Source organism: Physella acuta, unplaced genomic scaffold (assembly GCF_028476545.2).
Source record: "Physella acuta isolate Inbredline_101_S28 unplaced genomic scaffold, ASM2847654v3 ptg000891l, whole genome shotgun sequence".
Taxonomy (NCBI): domain Eukaryota; kingdom Metazoa; phylum Mollusca; class Gastropoda; family Physidae; genus Physella; species Physella acuta.
The window spans coordinates 572,501-599,926 of record NW_026732408.1 but is presented as its reverse complement, the minus strand read 5'-3'; the positions used below and the strand labels follow the sequence as shown (position 1 = coordinate 599,926).

The window sequence follows — 27,426 nt, the reverse complement described above, 5'->3', positions numbered from 1 at the left end:
AAGGAAGTAACTTGAAAAATACAACCTAATACAAAAAGAATACAGCTTGATAGATTTAAAAAATCGAATCAACGAACATAATGAATTTAAACTGTCTTTTATTTTACAGAGTTCGAAAATTATAATTTAGTTAAATAACACAATACTAATATTAATGTAAATTAAATATGTTAGAAACTATAATCAATGTATACATAGATTTTAATATGGTTTGATATTTTAATCTGAAATCTTCATCAACATAATGTGCCTGTGATACTAATCAAACCAATTTTTTCTCTATTGCGGTTGTATTACACCCAATATCTCTGTTCAACTATCCCACTACTCCACCGGACATCAACAAACCCACTTAGACCGAAGTTTCCAAATCTCCGACCAAAGACATAGCCTTGCCCCCTGCCACAGACCCTGGAACTGACGACGGGGCTCTACTGTGTACGACCTCTGCTGGGGGTTCTGCTGGAGGTTTGGCCTCTCCAACCGGTGCTGACGAAGAGTTTTGCCTGCGTCTGATGAAACAAACATTTATGATTTAAATCTTTTTTTGCTGTCAACAAGGCTGGAATTATCATTTTTCAGATGGCGGGCTATAAAGTTCCTTTTCGAACCTGGCGGTCCATTGCGCAGATTAATTGGAATATACCTCTTTCCGTGACATCGGCATATAAAGAGATAGTGGTGTCAGCACTATGCCCAGCCGCCTTTACTTTCCCTCACGTAAACTAGATAGGCCTACCCATCAGAGTTGGGTGGACTCAGAAATGCTCTACTGACTTTAACCCGGATTCGAACTCAAGACTTTCGGATAAGCAGTCTAGCGCTCTACCTCTAGGTCACAAAGTCCCTTATAGTAGGGTAAAGAATAAGTAAAATTTTGTTTGAATTCTTATAATCAGCAGGTTTCGTCTTTACAAAACTAAATAATGAGCACTTAATAACACTTTCAGTGTTGCAGGAAGGTTGTTTTTTTTTACATCATAGTTCTGATAATAATTCTGTTCTTGTGTAGGAAGAAAATAAAAGCGAGACCTTCAGATCTTGTATTTCTCATATAACGAAGTTTAACGTAAGAACTTTTCGACCTAATCTGCTAATCTTCTGCCTTTTTTTGCCACACGTTAAGTCTAGGAGAATGTTGTTGTGTTCTGGGAAAATATGTAGTCAAGGAGTTTGCAAAGCCTAAAAAATGTCGTTGTTAAGTCTGAGAAAATGACGTTGTGAATTCTAGTTTTGTTTTACAATTCCAGCCTGATATTACCTTATGTATTTTATTACTGCAGTAAGTGAAATAAAAAATACGTTATTTCAAAATTACGACAATTAAAAAAAAACTAACCTGAGTACAAAAAGGAAAAGTGCGATAACTGGAATGAGCAGTAGCATCCACAACAGTTTTAAATATGGGTTGTCTTTCACTGCAAACAAAAGACATCTATTCTGGACTTCATACAACAACATAACAGGCAGAAAATATAAACACAGTACACTTGACAGATTTTAAAATTTACTATGAAAAAGTGTGTTAAGCTGAACCATTGAGTTGAAGATAATCCCAACAAGAGTTAAGCTGAACCATTAAGTTAAGATAATCCCAACAAGAGTTAAGCTAAACCATTGAGTTAAGATAATCCCAACAGGAGTTAAGCTAAACCATTGAGTTAAGATAATCCCAACAGGAGTTAAGCTAAAACACTTACGTGGACAGTTTCCATTGACTTTATCCAGACATTCAGCCTCACATTTCTCCATACAATTTCCCTCACAGTTTTTGCCATATGTAAATGGGGGACACACTTCAATTGAATCAAAGATACAATAGTTAATTTATATATTTCATGAGTCAAAAGCAAAAAAAAAGACGTACGCATTGTATACGAATTGTTGATAAGTTACATTTAAGAGTTTAGAAAAAAAGTCATTTTACAAATTAAAAAAAAATCTGCAACGGTTTTTTTTTAATTCAAATGTTTTTCATCACATTTACGACAAATGCATTTAAATAGGGTAATTTGTACATCCCCTTTTTAATTTAAATAAATAATTATGTTAATGAATATCTAAAATTTGAATACGTATGTGAAAGTATATTTTATTCACAACGAAATACACTTCACCTGACACAATCACTGACCTTCATTGCAGGAACGTTCGGGAAACATAAAGCCCGGTGTACAGCTGGTACAGTTGCCAAGAAATTTGTTGCAGTCATCCTCACAATGTTCACAACTTTTGGTACAGTTCAGATCCCATCTACCGACTGGGCAGTCTGTACAAGAACATTTGTGAAGTTAGTTATACAGAAACTAAGGGTTGTAATGTAGGTAAGTAAATATGTGAGGGATTATATAAATGATCTCAATACATACAGAAGTAAGACGAGGGGAAATAGGATTTTCAACTCTTAGTACCAATGTCTAAACGAAGTTTTACTTCGCACTGCTTTAAATTTCACAGTATTGTATTATAGTATATTGATGTTGAGTGAGGTTGTGTTGTGTGTTAGCTTGTGTACTGTTGTGTTCTGTGCTGATGTCGAGCTCTACAGTACAAAATTCCATTTCATCATTTTTGATAACGTCAGCTGGTATGTGTTTGATTGTAGTCTAATAGTGCCGAAGGAGTGGCCAAATCGGTCCAACGATGCTGACACCGTAGGTTTATGAGCAGAGACTATGATGTGGTTAAAGCTTGATGAAAAGAGGAAGCTTTGCTCAAATCCTTTTCTGCTATTATTTAAAACAGATACTTCAATATGCATAGTAGTGTATTGGGAAAAAAATGACAACTCCCCAGACCTGTAGGGCAGATGACATTACGACCACAATCGCTGTCTCTGTATTCAACTGTGTTGCCTTCACAATCTCTGCCGTTGTTGGCGGGAGCTGGGTTGTTGCATAGTCTGGAAGGTAAAACACATTTCTCATTTAATCAGGTATAGCTCCATGGTTGTTAATTTAAAGAAGGGCGTGAGGTTAACTTCATACAACAATCATTCACTGACCCAGACAAAGGTGAACAGGTGTGAAATACTCACCTGGTCCGCTGGTCGCGGTACACGTGACAAATCACATTACACGTCCATTCTGTCCAAGCACTCCATGCTCCATTGGCTAAAAATATTTGGTTACATTTACAATATATATTGCACTCACAAAAGACTGCCATTGTTTTTTTTCTCGGCGTTCAGCCTCGACTACATCTATGTATGTCCAACACTTCCCTTAATTTGGGCCGATAAGCTTAACTTAAATGATTCTATACTTGGCTTTCAAGAAAATGTATTAATGTTTATTTTGCTCAATAGTTAAACTAAACGTAATTTGAAGGACACTATTTTAAGTTTACAAAAACTCCAAACTTATTTTTTTAAGTGTAACTTAAAAAAAAAAAAATTTTTCCATTATCATGAAAGCTTTGGTCGCTCATGAGATCTTTTTTTAGCGCCCAGAGCTTTTATGAAAGAAAGCATATTAGTTTTATTTTCTTAGTTTCAGTGCATTTAAAAGCTCCTTGTTATAAAGTTGTTTTTATATTTCTTTTATGTTCTACTTTCTAGGGGTTTCTGATTTATGAAGTTGACACGACTAAAAATATTTGCTTTAAAACTCCACCAGTAGCTCGCGATATCTGAAAGACGATTATCTGCCCCGTGAATGCAGCCGTCCGTGACCACGATATACAGACAACAGCTAGTTGTAGAGCGAAGGATAGTTCTTCATCTTGCTACCTCCCTTTGGTTTCAAATCGTTTAAAAATTTTATTATCTGCATCTAATAGCCTTCACTAGATTGATCGGCTCTACGATCGTGAACATTCGTCGTGAGCCTCAGCTCACCAGACTGTTATGGGTTATTATGTCTAGCTAGTTATCTCCCCTTCTGTTATTGAATATAGTAATCTGTCGAGTAATTTTTTTTTAGCTTATATTCGAACCGTTAATTTAACGTTAAACGATTAATTAAGCATATAATTAAATTTTTAAAAATAAATAGATTTGTATTGTCATTGACGTGGAATGTATATGGAAAGTTTGACCGAAATAGACGAATTAAAAGTGGTTCGAAATTGAGTTACAAGATTTGCCACAAACCCACAAACAAACAAACAGACGCTGCGGACTAAAACATTAAAAAAAAATTAACCCAACACAGCCAAACACAACAACATACAACGCATTCTATCACAGCTAACATAACCAACTTCTGGGTGGGTTCGCCAAGTCCTCGTCTATTCTGTTGTCGTTATCATTATCTAAAAAAAGGAAAATCATGTATCAAATGTAATCAAATTTTGACCCTTACATTACCTACACTATCTTTGAACTTGACCCTTACATTACCTACACTATCTTTGAACGTGACCCTTACATTACCTACGCTATCTTTGAACTTGACCCTTACATCACCTACACTATCTTTGAACTTGACCCTTACATTACCTACACTATCTTTGAACTTGACCCTTACATTACCTACACTATCTTTGAACTTGACCCTTACATTACCTACACTATCTTTGAACTTGACCCTTACATTACCTACGCTATCTTTGAACTTGACCCTTACATTACCTACACTATCTTTGAACTTGACCCTTACATTACCTACATTATCTTTGAACTTGACCCTTACATTACCTACACTATCTTTGAACTTGACCCTTACATTAACTACACTATCTTTGAACTTGACCCTTACATTACCTACACTATCATTGAACTTGACCCTTACATTACCTACTCTATTTTTGAACTTGACCCTTACATTACCTACTCTATTTTTGAACTTGACCCTTACATTACCTACACTATCATTGAACGTGACCCTTACATTACCTACACTATCTTTGAACTTGACCCTTACATTACCTACTCTATTTTTGAACTTGACCCTTACATTACCTACTTTATCTTTGAACTTGACCCTTACATTACCTATACCATCTTCGATCTCCTCATCGACACTTTGGTCACAGTCGTTGTCGATAAGATCGCCTGGTTCCTTCTTATCGAATGATGGAATACATTGCTTGATGAGAGATTAAACATAAATTATGTGATGAATTGAATGATGGAATACATTGCTGGACGAGAGAATTAAACATAAATTATGTGATGAATTGAATGATGGAATACATTGCTGGATGAGACATCAAACATACATTATGTGATGAATTGAATGATGGAATACATTGCTGGACGAGAGATTAAACATACATTATCTGATGAATCGAGTGATGTAGTTCTCTTTGCAGCAAACAAAAATTGAAAAAGCTACAAAACCAGCCGTCCGTAACTAAGAGTCAACTGACATTAATAGGATGAAGAAGTAATCGATTGAGATTAATTATGATGTTATCTAAAAGATAGACAACTGGCCCTATTAATTATGTTGTTATTCCTCCTATGTAAAAGATAGTTAACTGGCCCTATTAATTATGTTGTTATCCCTCCTATGTAAAAGATAGTTAACTGGCCCTATTATTTATGTTGTTATCCCAACGATGTAAAAAGAAAGTTAACTGGCCCTATTAATTATGTTGTTATCCCCCCTATGTAAAAGATAGTTAACTGGCCCTATTAATTATGTTGTTATCCCCCCTATGTAAAAGATAGTTAACTGGCCCTATTAATTATGTTGTTATCCCCCCTATGTAAAAGATAGTTAACTGGCCCTAGTGTGACGTGCAATCATCCAACCGTGATGTGACGATTCACCACGGCAGCGCTCTGAACATGCGATCGCTACTATTGTATCTTGTTATCTCCACTTTAAATATAAATATATATTTTTTAAAATGTCGATGTCTATCTACTTAAACTAAAATATTGATATTCATGCATTGTCACCAAAGAAGAACGTATCTGCGAATTTTTAACGAAAAATTTTGAACGCTGTATTAGAAGTGGGACAAAATTGATTTGCTAGATTTGACTACAAATCAACAAACAAACCAAAGAACACTGTGACCTAAGTAAAAGCTTGTAAATAGAAAAGTGTCAACAAACATTACATTGTAAAAGTTACATGACAACCGAGTCACATGACAACCGAGTCACATGACAACCGAGTCACATGACAACCGAGTCATATGACAACCGAGTCACATGACAACCGAGTCCCCAATGTAATTATCAAATATTCTCTTTAGTGACGTAATCAAGATATAGTCAATATTAACGAGGTGTTGAAATTACGGCGATCACTGGCGTTGTTATAAAATAACAAATCACATTAATTGTCCATGTGAAAAAAGAACCTACCACGTTGTATACGAGGCAGAGGCGTTGCGAGGGGTAGGGGAACGGGGCGTACATATGTCCCCGGGCACTGACCTTAGGGGGCGCCAAAATGGGTTGAAACAAAATTAAAAGCTCATTTTAGCTGCAGTTTTGCATTATAAATATTTAAAAATATATGTGGGGGGTGGCGGGGGGGGGGGGGGGGGAGCAATCTGAAAGTTTGTTCCCCGGCGCCGGGAAGGATAGCTACGCCTCTGATACGGGGGATGTGATAAAATGACCTACCACGTTGTATACGGATGTGATAAAATGACCTACCACGTTGTATACGGATGTGATAAAATGACCTACCACGTTGTATACGGATGTGATAAAATGACCTACCACGTTGTATACGGATGTGATAAAATGACCTACCACGTTGTATACGGATGTGATAAAATGACCTACCACGTTGTATACGGATGTGATAAAATGACCTACCACGTTGTATACGGATGTGATAAAATGACCTACCACGTTTATTTTCGATGTGATAAACCCTGCAGGGTTCATGTAGCTGTAGTACCGAGCCAGGCCGTAGATGTAGCAGCCGAATTTGATTGGCCTTGCGCCATACACGGTGTGGGTGCCTGGTGACACATGTATGTTGCCAGTTTCATATGGGGCTCCATGTACTCTCATCCAAAGCATCCTAACAATGTATGTTCAAGTGTTGGAGTAGAATATTCATTTATCATGGACTGGATAAATACACTAGAGTTTAATAATCGTGGACTGGATAAGAAAACCGTTGAAGTGAAATTCTGGACTTGGTAAAAACGATTAAGTTCTGTAATCGTGGACTAGATAAGAATCTAAAAAGAATTTTAATGGTGGACTGGAAAAGAATACTAGATTTTAATCATTTAAGATTTATATCGCAGGCAGGCTAAGATCACTAATAAGTTCTTTTACCGTAGTCTGGATAACCAAAATGCGAATCAAGCTATACAATTTGTATCTTACGTTACAGGTACATCAAGGTCATCGAATTTCAAATGTTCTTTGTCCACCGTCTTTACAACCAGACAGACGTAATTCACCGGGGCTACCTTCTTTGAGGATGGGGTGCTAAAATATACACATTTGATTTGAAATTTGAAGATTATAATATATATATATATATATATATATATATATATATATATATATATAATGTATATATATATATATATATATAATGTATATATATATATATATATATATATATATATATATATATATATATATATATATATATATATATATATATATGCTAGCCATTGGTACCAGCAACTATATTTTTAATATAGTATGCTTGTTTGAGAAAAATTATTTTATAATATAGTTCTTGGTCAAAACGCAATGTGCTTTACTACAGGTTTTACGGTATTAGTGACAAAGCAAAGAGATAACTAAATAGCTAAAAGTCCGACAAATTTAAAATAAAATAGACTACTAATACCTATTAGAAAAAATAAATGTACGTTTACCACTCTATACAAACTGTTATAAGTACTAAAAGCTCTTAGCCAATTGCTTCTAAACTCCGAGATTAAAATACCAAGGCTTATCTTATCCCCTTTGATCCCAGTAAACGACAACCACCGAACATTAAAACTTTGCACTCTCTACCGGGTGGTCGGGTGTCACCCGGTGCGGCACTTAATGGTGTCACCCCCCAGAGGCGTAGCGACCCTTCCCGGGGACAAACTTTCAAGTTTTCGTTTGCACCCCCCCCCCTCAAACATTCGATTTGCACCCCCCTCTAAAGTTTTTCTCTATATATTTTGCTATTTTTTGCCTTGGTGTCACCCCCTAAATGGTGTCACCCGTTGCGGTCCGCACCCCCGCCCCACCCCCTCGCTACGCCCCTGTACTGACTCATAGACGAAGTTTAGAACCAACTACGCTCCGACTCTCTTAACATTATCAGCCCAGTCGTCTGTACAGATAATTGAAAAGTTTTGCAAAACGTCAACCCTTATATATAGTCGTCATTAGAAGGGTTAAACATCTTGAACATAAATTTTAAAGCAAAAGTCTCTGTGTCTCTGGAGTGTTACCAAAACAAATACAGACAAGCTGCAAACAGATGTTTACAACAGATCCTCATTATATGATGGCCAGACAAAATATCCATTAAAGACACCAAATTAAAAACAGCCAATAGACAGGGATATTGAAGCCCGCCAATGGGGATGGATCGGGCATACCGTGAGAAGGGGAGGGGAAAACATCGCGAGGAAATCATTGGACTAGAATCCCCAGGGAGAAAGGAAAGTAGGCCAACCATTTTATAAATCCTGGAGGAGACTGTAGAAGATGAGGCAAGGACTGCCGGGTTAACGTGGGCTGAAATAAAGAGAACCGCACACAACCGAGTTCCATGGACATGCAACCCTTTGCTCCTCAGGGGCAAGGATTAAGTCAAAAGTAACGGTAATAGACGAGATGTTATTCACTATTTACCTCCATATGTAGCCATCATAGAAGAGGGCTATTGGGATGAGATTGCACATAGCAGGGTCCCCATCTTCCATTGTTCTGCCGGTAGCGGTGCGACAAGCCGTTGCCATGTAGTACATGGCAGACACCGGTTTGTCGCTATTGAAGTGCCGTATCCCAGGCCAGCGAATCTGCAAGGAAAACGTGTTCATTCCTCAGTATCTTACGTACGAGGAGTCCGCACTGGTAGGCCTTCAACATCAGCCGTAAGGTAGTCCGTCATGGTTCAACGCATGTGTAGGTCATCATTAAATGGCCTACGGGTGGTCCGTCTTAACGTCTTAATCTACTATAAATATTTATGGGCGAAATATATTTTAACAAAACTACTTACAAAAATAAATCTCTCTAGTTAGTTCTGAGGGTAAAATATATCTAGAATTTTTTTTCTCAGGACAAATTATCACAGGATGAAATATCTCACATTAAAAAAAAAACTATAAAAATTATTTCTCGGAACAAAATATGTCAGGAGAAACTATGAGGATAACATTTCTCACGCATAGCTATCTGAAAACTAAATACATTTAGTCACAAAAATCTGGGAGTCCTGCACAGGGGGCAGGTGCACTAATTGATTCAACAATCAAACTTAACCTGGTGCATCAGTCGGCGCCCCGATAAGGTGCGATTTGGCGCCACGGGCTTCTCCATTATCACAATGGCGGCTACGTTTGTTTTCAAGAGCACCATACAATAGAGACTTGGTAGCACACGACATTCGATGATACTAAACCAAATCAGAGGCAGCACCCCGCGCCCCTGCGGTAGTGTACCCGGTGTCTCCCGAAACTGTCCCGCGACACCCCGCGCCCCTGCGGTAGTGTACCCGCTGACACCTGGGCATTGTTGAGATGTTTTCTAACACACTATTGCGACTTATTGCGTATCGTAATTAACATATACTTAAGGTTTTCAATGTAACGTGTATTAAACCGCACCCTGATAACTATGTTCCAAAAAAATTAGCGCCTGTCTTGTCTACATTTTAATAACTCTGTTTTAGAAAACAAGGTCACGTATCTGAAAATACACGATTGGTTAACGTATCGATGAGATCTTCTAAAAATATCTCGTCAGAACGAGCGAGGGAGAAATTTTGTCTGCAATTTTTTCCCATCACAAGATCTTTAATCCGATTGCCATTCAACTTTGGGAAGTTTATAATAATAAGAGAAGGTTTCCGCAATATTATAAAATGTTAATTTGGAGGGGGTGATGGTGGTGGCAGTCGGGTGTCGTTTGATGTGTGGAGATCACCACTGGGTATCTTGGCATCTGAAGCCTATTGATTTGGGCGTCCTGAAAAGGGGGTTAGTACTACTTTATTCAACGGTCAATCTGCAACGGGTGGTCTGGGTATCTGGTGTGACCCACGTTACCCCAAAGGCATTATACAGTATACGTTCGTTTTAAGGAGTGCCACACACTAGGGACAAGATGGGCTACTATACGGTGCGTCCCATGAGCACCTACATTCGTTTTAAAGAGTGACATACACTATAGATAGAGTCCCCTACTATAATCGGGAAATAAATCGAATCAGATGATTCCACTAATGCTCTCCCACGAGAGCTATGGCGCCTACATTCGTTTAAAGATCACCATACAAACGGGACACTGTGGCAAATGAGATTCAATAACCAAACCAAACCAGGATGTCGCTGTGGTGGGGTCGGTAAAGCTCGTAGCTGCTAAACCAAAACGCCCCGAGTTTAATCTCCCGGGCAGAGATGGCTCAATGACTGTTGATATCAACCCTTTTAAAGTGGATAACCGCAACACCAAAAACTGCCTTGTACATTTATTTCAAAGGATCTAGGCTTGCGAATTAAATACAAAAGAAAAACTGACTGAAATCGGAGTCAGCTGCCTGAAATGTTGACATATAATACTTAGTTGTTTGAGGAAATCCCTTCCAACATAACAATAACAACGAAGAAGAAGACTCTACAATTCTACTACATTCGTTGACTAAATCGCATCAAAGGACTTACAAGATGCCACTGAAATAGTGTAACTAGTTTTGTGGAATAGAATGGCCCCAACTACTTGGGTCCAAGAAATAAAGTGCATGCATTGTTTACATTAAAATAATTCATTTTTAAAAAATAAGGTCACAGTTTTAAAAATAAACGTTTGATGAAATCCTCTAAAAATGTTACATTAGGCTTTCTTCTGAAATCGCAGCAATGTAATATCACTACGTCACTGGCTCCAAAAAAAAACAAAAAAAAAACATTTTTTTGGCAAAGAAAATTTACCTATAATTATAAGTTTTACGCTCAAGTCTAATATATTTTGAGCCCAGAGATTCGTTTCAAAAGCAACTTAAACTGTAACTGATCTTATGGTTTCAGAAATAACAAGTACAGTGTTCTGCTTGCATTTTATTGCCCACTCACCGTAGTGAGATAAGGTCTTTAGTTACCCACTCACCGTAGTGAGATAAGGTCTTTAGTTACTCACTCACCGTAGTGAGATAAGGTCTTTAGTTACTCACTCACCGTAGTGAGATAAGGTCTTTAGTTACTCACTCACCGTAGTGAGATAAGGTCTTTAGTTACTCACTCACCGTAGTGAGATAAGGTCTTTAGTTACTCACTCACCGTAGTGAGATAAGGTCTTTAGTTACTCACTCACCGTAGTGAGATAAGGTCTTTAGTTACTCACTCACCGTAGTGAGATAAGGTCTTTAGTTACTCACTCACCGTAGTGAGATAAGGTCTTTAGTTACTCACTCACCGTAGTGAGATCAGGTCTTTAGTTACTCACTCACCGTAGTGAGATCAGGTCTTTAGTTACTCACTCACCGTAGTGAGATAAGGTCTTTAGTTACTCACTCACCGTAGTGAGATCAGGTCTTTAGTTACTCACCGTAGTGAGATCAGGTCTTTAGTTACTCACTCACCGTAGTGAGATCAGGTCTTTAGTTACTCACTCACCATAGTAAGATAAGGTCTTTACTCACTCACCGTAGTGAGATAAGGTCTTTAGTTACTCACCGTAGTGAGATCAGGTCTTTACTCACTCACCGTAGTGAGATAAGGTCTTTAGTTACTCACTCACCGTAGTGAGATAAGGTCTTTAGTTACTCACTCACCGTAGTGAGATAAGGTCTTTAGTTACTCACTCACCGTAGTGAGATCAGGTCTTTAGTTACTCACTCACCGTAGTGAGATCATGTCTTTAGTGAAATCAGGTCTTTGGTTACTAACTCACCGTAATGAGATAAGGTCTTTAGTTACTCACTCACCGTAGTGAGATAAGGTCTATACTCACTCACCGTAGTGAGATAAGGTCTTTACCCACTCACCGTAGTGAGATCAGGTCTTTAGTTACTCACTCACCGTAGTGAGATAAGGTCTTTAGTTACTCACTCACCGTAGTGAGATAAGGTCTTTAGTTACCCACTCACCGTAGTGAGATAAGGTCTTTAGTTACTCACTCACCGTAGTTAGATAAGGTCTTTAGTTACCCACTCACCGTAGTGAGATCAGGTCTTTAGTTACTCACTCACCGTAGTGAGATAAGGTCTTTAGTTACCCACTCACCGTAGTGAGATAAGGTCTTTAGTTACCCACTCACCGCAGTGAGATAAGGTCTTTACTCACTCACCGTAGTGAGATAAGGTCTTTAGTTACTCACGAATCTAGTGCTCCACCTGTGCTCCATTTGCATCTCTAGTTGTCTGCCGTTAGGTGCTGTGCTAGTTATGCGTGTGTCCGGTTCGCTGCTTATGACCTCCACTTCACCTTGCGTTATCCTCCCAATAATGTTAAGTGTAATAAATTCTTTTCCGAATGTTTCAATTGGCATTAGCATCTCTATATGAGACAAAAGAACGATAACTCATCAGACGAACACAAATTGATAACTACAAATGCCGCGTGGTGGGATAGTTGAACATACGACTCCGGAGCCGAAAGTTTCGAGTTCGGATCCTGGGCTGTAGTCCGTAGGACGGGGAGTCCACACAGCACCGTGTCTGAGTGGAGTCCACACAGCACCGTGTCTGAGTGGAGTCCACACAGCACTGTGTCTGAGTGGAGTCCACACAGCACCGTGTCTGAGTGGAGTCCACACAGCACTGTGTCTGAGTGGAGTCCACACAGCACCGTGTCTGAGTGGAGTCCACACAGCACCGTGTCTGAGTGGAGTCCACACAGCACCGTGTCTGAGACTACCCTGGTGGTGTAGTCCACACAGCACTGTGTCTGAGTGGAGTCCACACAGCACCGTGTCTGAGTGTAGTCCACACAGCACTGTGTCTGAGTGGAGTCCACACAGCACCGTGTCTGAGTGTAGTCCACACAGCACCGTGTCTGAGTGGATTCCACACTGCACCGTGTCTAAGTGGAGTCCACACAGCACCGTGTCTTAGACTACCCTGCTGGTGGAGTCCACACAGCACCGTGTCTGAGACTACCCTGTTGGTGGAGTCCACACAGCACCGTGTCTGAGACTACCCTGTTGGTGGAGTCCACACAGCACCGTGTCTGAGTGGAGTCCACACAGCACCGTGTCTTAGACTACCCTGCTGGTGGAGTCCACACAGCACCGTGTCTGAGACTACCCTGTTGGTGGAGTCCACACAGCACCGTGTCTGAGACTACCCTGTTGGTGGAGTCCACACAGCACCGTGTCTGAGACTACCCTGCTGGTGGAGTCCACACAGCACCGTGTCTGAGACTACCCTGTTGGTGGAGTCCACACAGCACCGTGTCTGAGACTACCCTGTTGGTGGAGTCCACACAGCACCGTGTCTGAGACTACCCTGTTGGTGGAGTCCACACAGCACCGTGTCTGAGTGTAGTCCACACAGCACCGTGTCTGAGTGGAGTCCACATAGCACCGTGTCTGAGTGGAGTCCACACAGCACCGTGTCTGAGTGTAGTCCACACAGCACCGTGTCTGAGTGGAGTCCACATAGCACCGTGTCTGAGTGGAGTCCACACAGCACCGTGTCTGAGTGTAGTCCACACAGCACCGTGTCTAAGTGGAGTCCACACAGCACCGTGTCTGAGTGGAGTCCACACAGCACCGTGTCTGAGTGGAGTCCACACAGCACCGTGTCTGAGACTACCCTGCTGGTGGAGTCCACACAGCACCGTGTCTGAGACTACCCTGTTGGTGGAGTCCACACAGCACCGTGTCTGAGACTACCCTGCTGGTGGAGTCCACACAGCACCGTGTCTGAGACTACCCTGCTGGTGGAGTCCACACAGCACCGTGTCTGAGACTACCCTGTTGGTGGAGTCCACACAGCACCGTGTCTGAGACTACCCTGTTGGTGGAGTCCACACAGCACCGTGTCTGAGACTACCCTGTTGGTGGAGTCCACACAGCACCGTGTCTGAGACTACCCTGCTGGTGGAGTCCACACAGCACCGTGTCTGAGTGGAGTCCACACAGCACCGTGTCTGAGACTACCCTGCTGGTGGAGTCCACACAGCACCGTGTCTGAGACTACCCTGCTGGTGGAGTCCACACAGCACCGTGTCTGAGACTACCCTGCTGGTGGAGTCCACACAGCACCGTGTCTGAGACTACCCTGTTGGTGGAGTCCACACAGCACCGTGTCTGAGACTACCCTGTTGGTGGAGTCCACACAGCACCGTGTCTGAGTGTAGTCCACACAGCACCGTGTCTGAGACTACCCTGTTGGTGGAGTCCACACAGCACCGTGTCTGAGTGGAGTCCACACAGCACCGTGTCTGAGTGGAGTCCACATAGCACCGTGTCTTAGACTACCCTGTTGGTGGAGTCCACACAGCACCGTGTCTTAGACTACCCTGTTGGTGGAGTCCACACAGCCCCGTGTCTGAGTGGAGTCCACACAGCACCTTGTCTGAGTGTAGTCCACACAGCACCTTGTCTGAGTGTAGTCCACACAGCACCGTGTATGAGTGGAGTCCACACAGCACCGTGTCTGAGACTACCCTGCTGTGATCAGCCATCACAACACGGGAGTAAAAGAGGCTGTGCATAGTGCTGTAGTGAACACAGTAACACTCTATTTAATCTGTCTACTGTGCATAGTGCTGACCACACTATCTCTGTAGTGGACACAGTAATACTCTATTTAATCTGTCCACTTTGCATAGTGCTGACCACACTATCTCTATCGTGAACACCGTAACACTCGTTTTAATCTGTCCACTGTGTATAGTGCTGACACCACTACTAGCTAAATAAATACCTGCTATGATATCTCCTGTAGGCCCTGTATTCATTAGAGGTTCGTTCGTTTCACAGTTGCTTGGTATGTTTCCAGTGATACAATTACCGCTAACAACACCACACGGTGCGGTACAGTCAATCAGTGTCCCTAAAGCAAATAATTTTTTTTTAAATCTGCCAGATTTTTAAACATTAGGTCTAGGTCTAGGTCTAGGTCAAGGTCTAGGTCTAGGTCTAGGTCTAGGTCTAGGTCTAGGTCTAGGTCTAGGTCTAGGTCTAGGTCTAGGTCTAGGTCTAGGTCTAGGTCTAGGTCTAGGTCTAGGTCTAGGTCTAGGTCTAGGTCTAGGTCTAGGTCTAGGTCTAGGTCTAGGTCTAGGTCTAGGTCTAGGTCTAGGTCTAGGTCTAGGTCTAGGTCTAGGTCTAGGTCTAGGTCTAGGTCTAGGTCTAGGTCTAGGTCTAGGTCTAGGTCTAGGTCTAGGTCTAGGTCTAGGTCTAGGTCTAGGTCTAGGTCTAGGTCTAGGTCTAGGTCTAGGTCTAGGTCTAGGTCTAGGTCTAGGTCTAGGTCTAGGTCTAGGTCTAGGTCTAGGTCTAGGTCTAGGTCTAGGTCTAGGTCTAGGTCTAGGTCTAGGTCTAGGTCTAGGTCTAGGTCTAGGTCTAGGTCTAGGTCTAGGTCTAGGTCTAGGTCTAGGTCTAGGTCTAGGTCTAGGTCTAGGTCTAGGTCTACGTCTAGGTCTAGGTCTAGGTCTAGGTCTAGGTCTAGGTCTGTTTGGCATTTAAAATTTTGTTTGTATCTACAGCGATGTTATGTTTTGGAACATAACATTAGCTATTCTACACTACCTTGTAAATTAGCAAGATTATTATTAGCTGTTCGGATATCACAGAATGACAACGTGAAGGCCTCACCCCTGTCAAAAAGTCATTTGAGATTATACGTTCATTTTAAACAAATCATTGCTTTACGTTACAATACAGAACATAATACCATTTATACACACACACACACACACACACACACACACATATATATATATATATATATATATATATATATATATATATATATATATATATATATATATATATATATATATATATTACATATATATATATGGTTCCATGACAATAGATCTCAGGACAAAATATCTCAGACAAAATATCTCAGACAAAATATCTCAGACAAAATATCTCAGACAAAATATCTCAGACAAAATATCTCAGACAAAATATCTCAGACAAAATATCTCACCGACAAATGATCTCAGAACAAAATATATCAGGACAAACAAGTATATCATTTAGGAGGATTTAAGTCAATTTTAAAAATTTTTGTTTTCATAATCAGATGGATTTAATCAAGGTAAAATGTATGTTGATGCTCATTCTCCGAAACTGAGAAATGACGATCCTGACTGATGCGGTAATCAGTTAAGTAAGTGTAGACGTTACGTAATATGTGCTTTACTCTCATTCTTACTGGCTGTCACACGACTTACTCCCTGAGCCGAACTGTCATGACATCACCAGTGGCGTAATTTCTACCCAGGTGAGTAAAAGTAAAACGCTCTAGATTCAAACGAATTTCCACGTCGTTCACTTGATCGGTGACAATTTGAACACTTGGCATGAACCTAGCAGACAAAACATGTTCATTGGGTGATCTACACAAATTTGTTAACAATGTGAACAGACAAGACATGTTCATTGGGTGATCTACACAAATTTGTTAACAACTTAGAAGAAATGTGGTAGCTACGCCATTATATGAGGCACGTGAAATAATTGCTTAGTGTGTGGAGGGGCTACATACTGTGAGGGATGTGAGAGAGCTACATAATGTGAGGGATGTGAGAGAGCTACACAATGTGAGGGATGTGAGAGAGCTACATAATGTGAGGGATGTGAGAGAGCTACATAATGTGAGGGATGTGAGAGAGCTACATAATGTGAGGGATGTGAGAGAGATACACAATGTGAGGGATGTGAGAGAGCTACATAATGTGAGGGATGTGAGAGAGATACACAATGTGAGGGATGTGAGAGAGCTACATAATGTGAGGGATGTGAGAGAGCTACATAATGTGAGGGATGTGAGAGAGATACACAATGTGAGGGATGTGAGAGAGCTACATAATGTGAGGGATGTGAGAGAGATACACAATGTGAGGGATGTGAGAGAGCTACATAATGTGAGGGATGTGAGAGAGCTACATAATGTGAGGGATGTGAGAGAGCTACATAATGTGAGGGATGTGAGAGAGCTACAAACTGTGAGGGATGTGAGAGAGCTACATAATGTGAGGGATGTGAGAGAGCTACATAATGTGAGGGATGTGAGAGAGATACATAATGTGAGGGATGTGAGAGAGATACATACTGTGAGGGATGTGAGAGAGCTACATAATGTGAGGGATGTGAGAGAGCTACATAATGTGAGGGATGTGAGAGAGATACATAATGTGAGGGATGTGAGAGAGATACATAATGTGAGGGATGTGAGAGAGCTACATACTGTGAGGGATGTGAGAGAGCTACATAATGTGAGGGATGTGAGAGAGCTACATAATGTGAGGGATATGAGAGAGCTACATACTGTGAGGGATGTGAGAGAGATACATAATGTGAGGGATGTGAGAGAGATACATAATGTGAGGGATGTGAGAGAGATACATAATGTGAGGGATGTGAGAGAGCTACATACTGTGAGGGATGTGAGAGAGCTACATAATGTGAGGGATATGAGAGAGCTACATACTGTGAGGGATGTGAGAGAGATACATAATGTGAGGGATGTGAGAGAGATACATAATGTGAGGGATGTGAGAGAGCTACATACTGTGAGGGATGTGAGAGAGCTACATAATGTGAGGGATGTGAGAGAGCTACATAATGTGAGGGATATGAGAGAGCTACATACTGTGAGGGATGTGAGAGAGCTACATAATGTGAGGGATGTGAGAGAGCTACATAATGTGAGGGATATGAGAGAGATACATACTGTGAGGGATGTGAGAGAGATACATAATGTGAGGGATGTGAGAGAGCTACATAATGTGAGGGATGTGAGAGAGATACATAATGTGAGGGATATGAGAGAGATACATACTGTGAGGGATGTGAGAGAGCTACATAATGTGAGGGATGTGAGAGAGCTACATAATGTGAGGGATGTGAGAGAGCTACATACTGTGAGGGATGTGAGAGAGCTACATACTGTGAGGGATGTGCGAGAGATACATAATGTGAGGGATATGAGAGAGATACATACTGTGAGGGATGTGAGAGAGCTACATAATGTGAGGGATGTGAGAGAGATACATACTGTGAGGGATGTGAGAGAGCTACAAACTGTGAGGGATGTGAGAGAGCTACATAATGTGAGGGATGTGAGAGAGCTACATAATGTGAGGGATGTGAGAGAGCTACATAATGTGAGGGATGTGAGAGAGATACATACTGTGAGGGATGTGAGAGAGCTACAAACTGTGAGGGATGTGAGAGAGCTACATAATGTGAGGGATGTGAGAGAGCTACATAATGTGAGGGATGTGAGAGAGATACATAATGTGAGGGATGTGAGAGAGATACATAATGTGAGGGATGTGAGAGAGCTACATACTGTGAGGGATGTGAGAGAGCTACATAATGTGAGGGATGTGAGAGAGCTACATAATGTGAGGGATATGAGAGAGCTACATACTGTGAGGGATGTGAGAGAGATACATAATGTGAGGGATGTGAGAGAGATACATAATGTGAGGGATGTGAGAGAGATACATAATGTGAGGGATGTGAGAGAGCTACATACTGTGAGGGATGTGAGAGAGCTACATAATGTGAGGGATATGAGAGAGCTACATACTGTGAGGGATGTGAGAGAGATACATAATGTGAGGGATGTGAGAGAGATACATAATGTGAGGGATGTGAGAGAGCTACATACTGTGAGGGATGTGAGAGAGCTACATAATGTGAGGGATGTGAGAGAGCTACATAATGTGAGGGATATGAGAGAGCTACATACTGTGAGGGATGTGAGAGAGCTACATAATGTGAGGGATATGAGAGAGATACATACTGTGAGGGATGTGAGAGAGATACATAATGTGAGGGATGTGAGAGAGCTACATAATGTGAGGGATGTGAGAGAGATACATAATGTGAGGGATATGAGAGAGATACATACTGTGAGGGATGTGAGAGAGCTACATAATGTGAGGGATGTGAGAGAGCTACATAATGTGAGGGATATGAGAGAGATACATACTGTGAGGGATGTGAGAGAGATACATAATGTGAGGGATGTGAGAGAGCTACATAATGTGAGGGATGTGAGAGAGATACATAATGTGAGGGATATGAGAGAGATACATACTGTGAGGGATGTGAGAGAGCTACATAATGTGAGGGATGTGAGAGAGATACATACTGTGAGGGATGTGAGAGAGCTACATAATGTGAGGGATATGAGAGAGATACATACTGTGAGGGATGTGAGAGAGATACATAATGTGAGGGATGTGAGAGAGCTACATAATGTGAGGGATGTGAGAGAGATACATAATGTGAGGGATATGAGAGAGATACATACTGTGAGGGATGTGAGAGAGATACATACTGTGAGGGATGTGCGAGAGATACATAATGTGAGGGATATGAGAGAGATACATACTGTGAGGGATGTGAGAGAGCTACATAATGTGAGGGATGTGAGAGAGATACATACTGTGAGGGATGTGAGAGAGCTACAAACTGTGAGGGATGTGAGAGAGCTACATAATGTGAGGGATGTGAGAGAGCTACATAATGTGAGGGATGTGAGAGAGCTACATAATGTGAGGGATGTGAGAGAGATACATACTGTGAGGGATGTGAGAGAGCTACAAACTGTGAGGGATGTGAGAGAGCTACATAATGTGAGGGATGTGAGAGAGCTACATAATGTGAGGGATGTGAGAGAGATACATACTGTGAGGGATGTGAGAGAGCTACATACTGTGAGGGATGTGCGAGAGATACATACTGTGAGGGATGTGAGAGAGCTACAAACTGTGAGGGATGTGAGAGAGCTACATAATGTGAGGGATGTGAGAGAGATACATACTGTGAGGGATGTGAGAGAGCTACACACTGTGAGGGATGTGAGAGAGATACATAATGTGAGGGATGTGAGAGAGCTACATACTGTGAGGGATGTGCGAGAGATACATATTGTGAGGGATGTGAGAGAGCTACAAACTGTGAGGGATGTGAGAGAGCTACATAATGTGAGGGATGTGAGAGAGATACATACTGTGAGGGATGTGAGAGAGCTACATAATGTGAGGGATGTGAGAGAGATACATACTGTGAGGGATGTGAGAGAGCTACATAATGTGAGGGATGTGAGAGAGCTACATAATGTGAGGGATATGAGAGAGATACATACTGTGAGGGATGTGAGAGAGATACATAATGTGAGGGATGTGAGAGAGATACATACTGTGAGGGATGTGAGAGAGCTACAAACTGTGAGGGATGTGAGAGAGCTACATAATGTGAGGGATGTGAGAGAGCTACATAATGTGAGGGATGTGAGAGAGATACATACTGTGAGGGATGTGAGAGAGCTACATACTGTGAGGGATGTGCGAGAGATACATACTGTGAGGGATGTGAGAGAGCTACAAACTGTGAGGGATGTGAGAGAGCTACATAATGTGAGGGATGTGAGAGAGATACATACTGTGAGGGATGTGAGAGAGCTACACACTGTGAGGGATGTGAGAGAGATACATAATGTGAGGGATGTGAGAGAGCTACATACTGTGAGGGATGTGCGAGAGATACATATTGTGAGGGATGTGAGAGAGCTACAAACTGTGAGGGATGTGAGAGAGCTACATAATGTGAGGGATGTGAGAGAGATACATACTGTGAGGGATGTGAGAGAGCTACATAATGTGAGGGATGTGAGAGAGATACATACTGTGAGGGATGTGAGAGAGCTACATAATGTGAGGGATGTGAGAGAGATACATACTGTGAGGGATGTGAGAGAGCTACATAATGTGAGGGATGTGAGAGAGCTACATAATGTGAGGGATGTGAGAGAGATACATACTGTGAGGGATGTGAGATAGCTACACAATGTGAGGGATGTGAGAGAGCTACATAATGTGAGGGATATGAGAGAGATACATACTGTGAGGGATGTGAGAGAGCTACATAATGTGAGGGATGTGAGAGAGCTACATACTGTGAGGGATGTGAGAGAGCTACACACTGTGAGGGATGTGAGAGAGCTACATAATGTGAGGGATGTGAGAGAGCTACATAATGTGAGGGATGTGAGAGAGCTACATAATGTGAGGGATGTGAGAGAGCTACATAATGTGAGGGATGTGAGAGAGCTACATAATGTGAGGGATGTGAGAGAGATACATAATGTGAGGGATATGAGAGAGATACATACTGTGAGGGATGTGAGAGAGCTACATAATGTGAGGGATGTGAGAGAGCTACAAACTGTGAGGGATGTGAGAGAGCTACATAATGTGAGGGATGTGAGAGAGCTACATAATGTGAGGGATGTGAGAGAGATACACATTGTGTGGGATGTGAGAGAGGTACATACTGTGAGGGATGTGAGAGAGATACATACTGTGAGGGATGTGAGAGAGCTACAAACTGTGAGGGATGTGAGAGAGCTACATAATGTGAGGGATGTGAGAGAGATACATAATGTGAGGGATGTGAGAGAGCTACATAATGTGAGGGATGTGAGAGAGATACATAATGTGAGGGATGTGAGAGAGCTACATACTGTGAGGGATGTGAGAGAGCTACATAATGTGAGGGATATGAGAGAGATACATACTGTGAGGGATGTGAGAGAGCTACATAATGTGAGGGATGTGAGAGAGATACATAATGTGAGGGATGTGAGAGAGCTACATAATGTGAGGGATGTGAGAGAGCTACATACTGTGAGGGATGGCAGAAAGCTAAAAAAAAGAACGTTGCAGCTAAACAACAATGTTGGTAACCAGTTGATAATCAGTTGTTAATCAGTTGATAACCAGTTGTAAATGAACTGATACCTTTTGGTCCATGCTGCGTATTTGTTCCCCCAACCCTCAACCGGCAACGGTGTGAAAGAATCGGCTGAAGTTGCCTCAACGACCACGAAAATAATGACGCCGAATTTGCCTGTACCAGCTATCTTGTAGCTGAACTGTGCCCCTATCTGTTGAGTTGATCTAGTCAAACAATAATATACATGTCTGAAGAATCAATGTCTTTTAAATACAACGTTTGTGTAGAGGGAATGTCCATTACGTTTTCATATGTGTGATAGGCATGTCACTTGAGGACTTACATTTATGTAGCGGGCATTTCAATTGAATACTTACGTATATGCAGTAGGTATCTCAATGGAATTGACTTGAAGTCTGTATAAAACTTTATGTATATTCAACGGCTCCCCGTCAAACCAAGGACTGGTCAGATCAATCTAAATAAATGTTAGTTGTATTATTTCCGCATTTTGTTCCATTATTTTCTTTGTATTTAAATGTGAGGTGGATAATTATTTCTCTAAGAAGTTTTTGAAATCACGATTTCATTAAATTGTTGTTATAATTTTAGCTAATATTATTGCAATAATAGGAACACAAGGCTAAAATATGTTCTTTAGTAAACAAAAAAAAAAAATATTCATTCAGTTTTGCCTCTAAATTTGGTGTTAGTTGGAACCGAATTAAAATCAGACAATACATGTAATATATATTTACATATACATATAAATAAATATAAATATATATATATATATATATATATATATATATATATATATATATATATATATATATATATATATATATATATATACATATATATATATACATATATATATATATATATATATATATATATATATATATATATATATATATATATATATATATATATATATATATATATATTATACATATATAGGTATATATATATAGGCCTATATATATATATATATATATATATATATATATATATATATATATATATATATATATATATATATATATATATACAGTATGAATGAATCTTTTAAACAACATAACGACTTACTCCCACCTCCCTTGTAGACAGTGTAAATAAAAATACAAATATTTCCTTGTCAGGACTTTCTAGCTCATTCGGTGCAAGAAAGTAAAACTTGGTTCCCAACGACGAACTGACGGCTGTCAAGTTAAAGTTAGACATTTTAAAAACAGGTATGTCACAAAAGAATAGTGTCAATTTAGAAGTAAGACATTTTAAAACAGTAAGATAACTAAGTAATCAATGTGAGAAACTACACTCACATTTAAAAATAACTATCAAATTATAGCAAGAATCTACTTTAAATTTAATACTTAAAAATTGTTTATGAAGTTACACAAGTTACACAAATTACTACGGTAAATACATAATGTTAAAAACTACAGAAAACGAAAAAGTTTAAAAATGTTTAACTAGAACGTAAAACTATAACATAGTATGTTATTACTTTAGAATGGTAGCTTCAACAGCTCCAATACAAACACTACATTCTTTAATTTTAAAAATCTGGGCATGTTAGTTTTTTGTTTACTTTTTAAAAATATCACCAAAAATATCATTTTTTTCTTACCTTTAGATTCATGAACGCAACAATGTAAATAAACAAAAACTTTCAAAAGAAATATCACTGATCTTGCTATTGAAAAAAGAAACAGTTGAAATAAATTACAAATCTATGTAATCTAGTATGTATTTCAAATACACATATGTAATAAATCCGCTAGGGACATGTCATTCCATCAGTCCTAAGTATGGCACCTTGTATTCGTAGTACTCGAGACATCGTCAATAACAAGTCTTTTAATAGATAATAAAATATACGACCAAATATACGACCAAATATACGACCAAATATACGACCAAATATACGACCAAATATACGACCAAATATACGACCAAATATACGACCAAATATACGACCAAATATACGACCAAATATACGACCAAATATACGACCAAATATATGACCAAATATACGACCAAATATACGACCAAATATACGACCAAATATACGACCAAATATACGACCAAATATACGACCAAATATACGACCAAATATACGACCAAATATACGACCAAATATACGACCAAATAATCGACCAAATATACGACCAAATATACGACCAAATATACGACCAAATATACGACCAAATATACGACCAAACATATGACCAAATATACGACCAAATATACGACCAAATATAAGACCAAATATATGACCAAATATACGACCAAATATACGACCATCATTTAACAATCGTGCAAGACATTATTTAGCTACAATCACACTTTGTAATGCAATAAAATCTTCAAGACCTTTTTTAAAAGAATCCGATATAATTAATGTTGAGTATAATGTAGGCCTATATATATATTTTAAATTTGTTACATTACTTTTATCTATCGATTATCATTTTTGCTTGATGCGATATATTTAAAAGAACTATATCAATATATAGATAGTAAAGATGTAGATTATAGATGGATTACTGATTACATTTACTTGAGATCTAGATCTAGATCTTTATTTACATTGAATATAAATATAGATCTATATATATATTCTATATGGATAAAGACCTATGGGACATTAGGAGTTTTAAGCTTGATCTAATTATAAAAATTTTAAGTTAATCGCATAATTCAACCGCAATCTCGCTATATTCTAAGGACTTACAAAATACAAGAATAGACTCACTCATCCTGTCTTAATGCTAGTTTTACAAACCATCATAAGAAGCTAGGATGCGCTATTCGCCATGTTGAATTAAATATGTTGCCAGTGAACGGAAAATCCCGATGAGTGTGTGATGTGCAATTTTTACTTTCTCGTATACAGAGTATAGTAGAGGAAGTATTTTTATCGAGTTAAGAGAAATTAAATGAATTTTTTTAGTTTTTTGTCGTTTTATACCTCCCTTTTTCAACGTAAATCGCGAGATAGTTTTTTTACATAATCTATATACTTTCGGAGTTTGAAAATCTTACTTTTGCAAGCCTTTCCATCTCTGTGTGTTTGTATGTATATACGATAACTTGAGCACCCCTCTATGTTGATTGATGAAATCTCATCTGGTATCTAAATATATAATTCTCTTCTTGGATACCCTAGAAAACACCAAGCTGTAAGCGCGCCTAGCAGCCCCCTCTCTTCCTCTCTAAGCATATCGCAACCACCCCCATCCCCACATGGTCTGATGAGCCGTGGTTCACGCTAAATGTTTACAATCGTAGAGCCGTGTTTAGTGACGGCTATTAGGGGCAGATAATTTAGTTTGAAACGATTTTAAACTTAGGGGAGGTAACTAAGAGGAGGCTGCTTTCACCGGGGGGGGGGGGGTGTGTAGGGTAGGGGGAAAGGAGGGTGGGGGGGGGGGGGTATCGTCCTTAACAACCTACTAATAGTGTTTTAAAGCAAATATTTTCAGTGGCAGCATTGGAACTGTCGAATTCACAAATTATGAATTACTGAAAAGTAGAAAATAAAACAACTAGATAGCCGCATATGATACGCCGCGGGTCGGCTCGTATATATATATATAATTATCTTCATGGAGAAACCATGCGGGACACCACCACGTAAGCATGCCGACCTCCCCCTCTCTCCTTGCTATCAACAGACCATATCTCTACCACCCCAATCCAACCAGTCTGGTGAGCAGTGATTCACGCCAAATGTTTACAATCGTAGAGCCGAGTCGAATAAGTGATGGTTATTAAGAGCAGATGATTTAGTTTTTAAACTATTTGAAACTAAGGGGAGGTAACAAGTTCTGCTTGATCTTTTCATTATCGTCAGTAAAATGTCGTTACGGACGGCTGCTTTCACGGAGGCGGGGTGGGGGTGGGATGGGAAGTGGAGGGGATGGTGAGGACAATCGTCCTTCATGAGCTACTGAGCGTGTTTTAAAGCAAAATATTTGTCGCAGTAGTGTTTGGTAGTGTTGAATTCACAAATTATGAATTACTGAAAGTAGAAAATAAAACAACTAAATAGCGGCGTATGCTACGCCGCGGTTCGGCTGGTATATAAATATTATGCAACATTTGTAGTCAAACTTTGAGCGATTTCGAGTGATCGAAGATGTACTTATTTAAGTTAGGCGGACAAAACTTCTAAAAACTATTAAATTAAATGCGTAGGTTTTTGTTAACTTATTAACGATTTCCCTATAAGCGAGAAAAAGTTACTTTAATCATTTTGTGTGGGAACACGACAATTTGAGTGTTTTTTCAGTTAGCTAGAAGAAATTACATATATATATATATATATATATATATATATATATATATATATATATATATATATATATATATATATATATATATATATATATATATAGGATCAAATACATATTCATGAAATTTTGCCATCCTACCTAGAAAGATACTAATTTACCGTTTTACACAGATACACATACACGTACACACGCATACAAACACACACACATACACACATACACACACACACACACAAGGAAACATACGCACAAGACTGAATTGTCGATTTTTCCTAATCTGGATGGTTTAAAACTATTTTTTAATGCAGTAGAAATAATAATATCCACTTTTTTTTAACAACGGTAAAGTCAACGTGACACATTTTGAGTCTGAAAAAACGTTTACCAGTAAAATCAATATATTATATGTTTATTGTTTTACTTATAGAGTATTTAAAAAGTGTCATTGTAGACTATACTTCTAGTTTCGTTTCCAACATGTTAGTAGTTGATAGTTATAAAAATACAATAACTCAATATCTAATTTTTTTTAAAATAATTCTTCTTCTTCTAAATTAGAATAATTAGGTTCACACACCCAGACATTTTTTTAAACCGATTAGTATCTTGCGACATATTACCTGCATTATTACAAACCCTTTTGAAACACAGTGGCTCTAAAACATTCGCTATCATCTGTTTATTTATCTTTATCTTTGAAAAAGTTACGCAAATTCCAGAGAATATGCAACTGAAAAACTCAAATCAGAAATGGTAGCTATGTTTTTGAGGCTTTTCTTTATTTTTTTAATGTTATTTACAACTTCCTTGTACCTTAAAATTATCCAAACTCACTGCTTTCATGTGAGGGGTTTAACCTGCCCTTAAAAGTAAGCCACACAATCAATTGACATAAACAACAAAAATGTAAACATTTGAACCAAAATATAAATAAGTTTGCCAATATTGTAATAAAACAACAAAAATAATGCATTTAAATGAAATAAATACACCTCTCTATGTTTATTTAATATTATTCTTACAATGAAACATATTTAAAAGAAATTAGAAACTGTTACCACTTATACATAAATTTTGACAGAACTTGTTATTATATTCCCCGATCTTTTCCAAAATAATATGAATGTATTCCACTCCTCAATCAGC

At 39.3% G+C, this 27,426-nt stretch overlaps 2 protein-coding genes across 3 annotated transcripts in view; both read right to left on the bottom strand.

Annotated features, from left to right (window-relative positions):
• Positions 1 to 352: 352 nt before the first annotated feature.
• Positions 353 to 24,820, bottom strand: LOC131952856 (uncharacterized). Its single transcript, XM_059315747.1, has 20 exons — positions 24,738 to 24,820; positions 23,610 to 23,675; positions 23,066 to 23,178; positions 22,351 to 22,451; positions 22,039 to 22,197; positions 16,453 to 16,587; positions 15,797 to 15,864; positions 14,976 to 15,104; positions 12,422 to 12,600; positions 8,738 to 8,904; positions 7,253 to 7,357; positions 6,761 to 6,938; positions 4,937 to 5,030; positions 4,204 to 4,254; positions 3,038 to 3,113; positions 2,799 to 2,902; positions 2,135 to 2,269; positions 1,701 to 1,796; positions 1,340 to 1,418; positions 353 to 512 (listed from the first exon to the last, which is right to left on the bottom strand). Exons 1-20 carry the CDS (start codon positions 24,739 to 24,741, stop codon positions 353 to 355), a joined length of 2,199 nt encoding a protein of 732 aa, XP_059171730.1. The 5' UTR covers positions 24,742 to 24,820.
• A 2,315-nt stretch (positions 24,821 to 27,135) lies between these two features.
• The window catches only part of LOC131952859 (uncharacterized), an 18,940-nt gene continuing 18,649 nt past the window's right edge, over positions 27,136 to 27,426 (bottom strand). For both annotated transcript variants that reach the window (XM_059315752.1, XM_059315753.1), the window contains exon 19: positions 27,136 to 27,426. This exon is cut by the window's right edge and continues 232 nt beyond it. The gene's annotated coding sequence lies outside the window, so the exon portion shown is untranslated.